This window comes from Amphibalanus amphitrite, unplaced genomic scaffold, assembly GCF_019059575.1.
Source record: "Amphibalanus amphitrite isolate SeventyFive unplaced genomic scaffold, NRLGWU_Aamphi_draft 001821F_arrow, whole genome shotgun sequence".
Taxonomy (NCBI): Eukaryota; Metazoa; Arthropoda; class Thecostraca; order Balanomorpha; family Balanidae; genus Amphibalanus; species Amphibalanus amphitrite.
Genome location: NW_024883314.1, coordinates 71,316 through 76,673, shown reverse-complemented (window position 1 = coordinate 76,673; position 5,358 = coordinate 71,316). Strand labels below are relative to the sequence as shown.

Here is a 5,358-nt window from a genome sequence, read left to right as displayed (position 1 = left end):
ACATTTGTCATGTAAAATGGACCATAAAGCATGTATCACACGACACCTTCATATTGTGACCCCCAGTGACCTGACCTCTGTGACCTGACCTGGTATCAGTAACCTCAGGTAGCAAAGTTTGTGTTTGACAAGCAATGTACCATCGATGGTTTTCAATAACTTACCAATTTACTCGACTTCACAACACATTTCTTCAAATGCCTGTGAACGGTGAAAATCCAACCTTTGACCTGACCTGTGACGTCATCGGTTTGACCTAGGTCAATGAAATTTGGTCACAAGGTAGTTCCCCGGTGGGGCTATCGAACGCCGTTTGAATTTTGAAAATCGGCCGGTAAATCTCCAAGATCTTAGGGGGGGGACGTTTCGCCCCCCCCCCCCTACGGGTGTAGGGTCCGCCGATAGCCCTACGGGGCGCGGGTTAATTGTCATTAACCTTCCAGGCGGTGGGGGGGGGGGGGGGGGGGCATTTTTTGCCCCCTTTAGTTTTTCGATATATCTCCAGTACCGCTGCGCCGATCGTCACCAAACTTTCAGTACCCTTCCGTGAATAGCTATTGCACATTATGGCCAATTTTTTTTTCCAAAAGCTATGAATCGTTGGCCGCTAATGACGTCGGAGTGACGTCATTTCTGCCATTTTCGACCAAAAAAAAGGTTTCGCGGGAAGAGCTGTCAGGCCTACAGCTTTAGAGAATAGAGATACATAAAAATGTTTCAGACATAAAAGGTGTACGATAAAAGGGCTACAAAACTGCTATCTCGGATTTTTCAAATTTTTTTAAATTAAAAAATAGATTTTTTGAATATAATAGCAGAAAAATCTTTTTTTTATTTCGAAAACGAAATATATGTGATAGTCCTTACCACCTTCTATCCACATACCAAATTTGAGATCGATATCTCTCTTTTTGGCCAAGTAATAGCGAAAAAAACTGGTCAAAACTGTTTAAAATTGTTTCACCGTTCACGGGTCTTCTAGGGAATGCGCTATAACATCGAGTAAAACGCATTTTGTCGAAAATCAGCGAAAGACAATTTTTTAGGCAGCAATTTTTCATTTCCAATTCAATGGTGTCGGTTATAAGGCTATAAGGTACGGTTTATGTCACTTTCTGGTGGAGGTCAGGTCAAGGTCAGGTAAAAAAAGGTCAAATTTCAAAGTTGATAGTTTTGCATAAAATGGGTATTGATTCGCTGCAACTCGTCACGGGGAGTCTAATGGTGGTCTTTGTGTTGCGCTACGTGGTCTAAAATTGCTAAAAAATAGAGTTTGAAAATTTGATGTCATCAGTTTCGAAGTTTTTTTTTCGCTGTAACTTGGCCAAAAAAGAGGCATCGATCTCAAGTTTGGTATGTGGATAGAAGGCGATAGGGACTATCACATACAGGGTGATCCAAAAAAAAAAAAATGGAACCCCTAACTTAAAATGTCTGTATGTCAGAAAATTTTCACTTAATTGACAAATTGCAAACACCATGAGAAAGAGCGTTCAATTCTCTATAAAACCAAGTTGATTGAACTTAATTATTACTCTAAATATTGCCCTAGACATATGCCTATAAAATTTGTGTCACGAAACTCAGTGAAACGGTTTCGAACATCATGCGCAAATCAGTGATTGACGGTTTGCTGTTCTGAACATGTCGCTTGTTGGAGGTTCATAAATAAAAATAGCGCATTCACGTGCTATTGTAAGGAAAGGAAAGGCTGACGGCCTGCTGGGACCAGTTGTCCCAGAGACTGCTGGCCCGTGCAGTCGGAGCTGTCCCCAAGCAACTGCAGGCCTGCGTGACGGCCCACGGAGCTCGCGTTGAGCACATGCTGAGATGAACAGCGGAAGCTAGGAGTTAGGACGCGTGTATCTGTTCTACTGTGTGCTTCTGTGTAAACTTTTATGTAATAAAATTGAATTTGGATGTGGTGTTATTCGCAAAAAGACAACAGATAGAGTGCTAACGGATTTCAGCGCATTGTAACATTTGGCGATTTCGGTTCACTCAGTTTTCTGACGCTCATTCCAAAAACTAATAGTGTGCCAATGCTTTACAACATACATGCACCAATTTGACGTGATTTTATAGAGAATTTAATGCTCTTTCTAATGGTGTTCGCAATTTGTCAATAAAGTGAATACTTTTGGACTTATAGACATTTTAAGTTAGGGGTTCCAAATTTTTTGGATCACTCTGTCCTGTATTTTCCGATTTTTGAAATTCAGAAAAAAACTTTGGATTTTTCGGCTATTATATTCAAAAATCTTTTTATTATTATTTTTGGAGTCAAAATCCAAAAAACTTCAAAAATCCGAGATAGCAATTTAATAGCCCTGGTAATTTTACACCTTTTATGTCTGAAACATTTTTCTGTATCTCTAAAGCTGTAGGCCTGACAGCTCTTCCCGCGAAACCTTTTTTTGGGTCGAAAATGGCAGAAAAGTCGTCACTCCGACGTCATTAGCGGCCAACCTATCATAGCCTTGGGATTTTTTTTTTGTTGCAACGTGTAAAAGCTATTCACGGGAGGGTACTGAAATTTTGGTGACGATTGGCGCAGCGGTTCTGGAGAAATATCGAAAAACTAGAGGGGTATAAATAAACGTATAAATAAACGTTTATTTATAATAATAAGTTTATTTAATAAGTTTATTTATACGTCCGTGATGCTTGTAGTGGTGGTTCGCTCATGAAAATGACTCGCTCATGAAAAAATATTTTTCAACCGAGTTCGGTCCTCAAACTACCTATGTTTTTTCTGATTCAGAAAAATAAGAAATGTTAGGAAAAAAACAAATCAGCTCCATACCTTGATTTCTTTTCGATGATACTGTCCTTTTAAGGTTTATGGTGACAAAGATAAAAAAGGAAGTTTCTTGATATCGAGGCTTAGGTCTTGAACGGCATATCTTTAAAAATTCAAATCACGTAAAATCACACAGAACACCTGCGTAGAAACATGTAGTAAACGCCATAAGACTGCCAATGCAATGAGCATTTAACAATCAAATGGCTGCCCTCGATTTTTTATTATTTTTCTACATTTTCAAAAATCTTTACCTGAACCTTGGTAGGCTCTCGTGACAACTTCACGACTATGATGCACGCGTTTTCTAATTCGATCTCTTACGACACAACACGCATTCATATGATAAACTGAATGTCACCATCGTGTTTTACGCCCAAAGGTACCCATAAAACATATGTCATATGCTGCAATGAGTTTTGATTTTCGGTAAAATATGCTTACCTGGCTGACCTGAACTTGACCTGACCTATGCTTGACTGACCCCTACAAGCTGTTATGGTAGGGTGGCCGATGGGGTAATTTGAACACTGAACAGGTGGGGCAATTCGATCATAGTATGATTAACACAAAATTACGAAAAATCCATAAGTGGCACGACAATAAGACTTACGAGGGAAATTATCGTTCTAAAAGGGCTTTCATATGGACGGGGTTTAAAGTTTCAGGGAATGAAGATGTTGACGCATAGGTACTGTAAAAATCAACTTCGCAAGTAAAAACGCCTAACAACACATCATTGCAACTTCATCGCAGCGAAAAGCCCACCCGGCCCGGGCCGCTCATCAAAAAGCCCACTGGTAATCCAAGTCATGTTAGACCAGCGCCTGTGTAGGCTCCCTTTGCACACACCAATCCTTTGTTAGCGCTATTGCCGTGGGCTGAGCGAAAACAGCCAATACACCACCCGACACCACTCCGCTAACACCGAAGGGCTCACGTATGGCATCGATCACCTTGGTAACCACACCATCCTCGGTTATTTTCACATCAATGTCCACTATGCCTCCGTGTCCTTGCCCTCAAAACGCATCGCCAGTTTCCCGATCAGTTCCTTGAACGCGATTGGGTCCATGTTCTTCCCCATCTGACACAGCACAAACCAGTCGCCAATCTGGCATTTGCGCGCAACGATAGCAACGTCATGGTGCGAAGCCAGTCTGGCGCGCATCATGAGCAGCTGGAGCCTCAGCTGCGGAGAGAGCATCTGAGCGAGTCGATACAGCAGCGCCAGACCCGTCACCACTGCCAAAACGATGAACCAGAACCACAGCATTACGTAGATCTTCTCGTTAATGATGTTGACCGAGAGCACGCAGAGGCCGTCAATGCGCTGCACGGTGCCGGAGGCTCCGTACTTGTGGAACGTGCACTTGGTCATCTTGGGGAACACGAGCGCCATCGGGTCGGGCCGGTCCTCCTGATCCATGTTGGCGAACTCGACCACACGTGAGCCGTACGTCGTGAACTCGTAGCCCAGAAACAGGTCCGTGAAGAAGATCTGCGCGATGACGTTCAAGAAGTTGAGAACTTCGCAACAGAAGAATCGCACAGCGTAAAAGTTGTGATGATGCAGGTTAAGCGAGAAGTAGTTGGTGATGAGTTTTTGCCTGTCCCGGCGCGCCTCTTCCTTCGTCACGGGGGACTGCATGTCCATCACAAGCATCTGACACTTACCGCCCTCCCACATCTTCCACAGGTAGTGCGGCACGTAGAAGAGCATCGCCTGAAAGAAGAGCGTGAACGCCACCCACTGGTAGTACTTGTGGTACTTCAGCTCATCGCCTTCTTCGGGCGTTACCACGCCTGGATGTGGGATGTGTTCGCCAACTTGTTTCCCGAACGCTCGGCTGGGCACGGTGAACGTCGAGTGAATCCAGCAGTAGGTGTCCATAACCTTGCCCTTGACGCCGTCCACAATGCAGTCGATTGGGTCTCCGATATACTGTTTGGACGTGACCAAAAGGCAGCACACGAGCAGAAGTGATGTGGTCGCTTTGTAGTGCAGGCGAAACACATTGTTGTCGTTGCACACAACCTTGGGTTTCAGCACACCCTTCACGGATTTAAGGAGGTTGAGCATGATGTCGGCCTGATGGAGTGGTCCGAATTACCAGCGGTCGGCTGATTCTGGCGGCACAGTTTGGTGGCCCGACCGCAGCACTGCGGAGCGTGGCGACCCGCCACGAGCACCGCCCGAAACTGGGGCCGGGCGCCCGCCCCGGCCGATTGCGCAGGCAGGCCGGCCGGGCCGACCTCCAGCTGACTACCGTCCACACGGTACCGCAGCGGTCCAGCCGCCGAATACGTACCACCGCAAACGACAATCACTTCAGAACGGGACTGTCACCAAGTGAACCACTTGCATATGTTTTGAGTCTGGATTATGAAGTCGCACCTTTCCAGAGCTAATCAAGGCCTTTGCTATGGAACCATCACACTGCTGAGCGATAGTATGCCATTACATTCGGTCTGACACGATGATATGCATTACATTTTCTTCAACATCTTCCAATGGATAAAGCAATCGCAACATTACAACTATTTTAGAAGGG

General features: G+C 44.7%; 1 protein-coding gene across 1 annotated transcript; it reads right to left on the bottom strand.

The window, feature by feature from the left end:
* Positions 1-3,601: 3,601 nt before the first annotated feature.
* On the bottom strand, positions 3,602-5,109 carry LOC122375347 (innexin inx2-like). The gene has a single exon (XM_043354685.1). It carries the CDS (start codon positions 4,884-4,886, stop codon positions 3,804-3,806), a length of 1,083 nt encoding a protein of 360 aa, XP_043210620.1. The 5' UTR covers positions 4,887-5,109; the 3' UTR covers positions 3,602-3,803.
* Between the last annotated feature and the right edge of the window lie 249 nt (positions 5,110-5,358).

What these genes read in the sequence shown, in the direction of transcription:
- LOC122375347 (XM_043354685.1), bottom strand. Translation starts at nt 4,886, where the DNA reads ATGCTCAACCTCCTTAAATCCGTGAAGGGTGTGCTGAAACCCAAGGTT.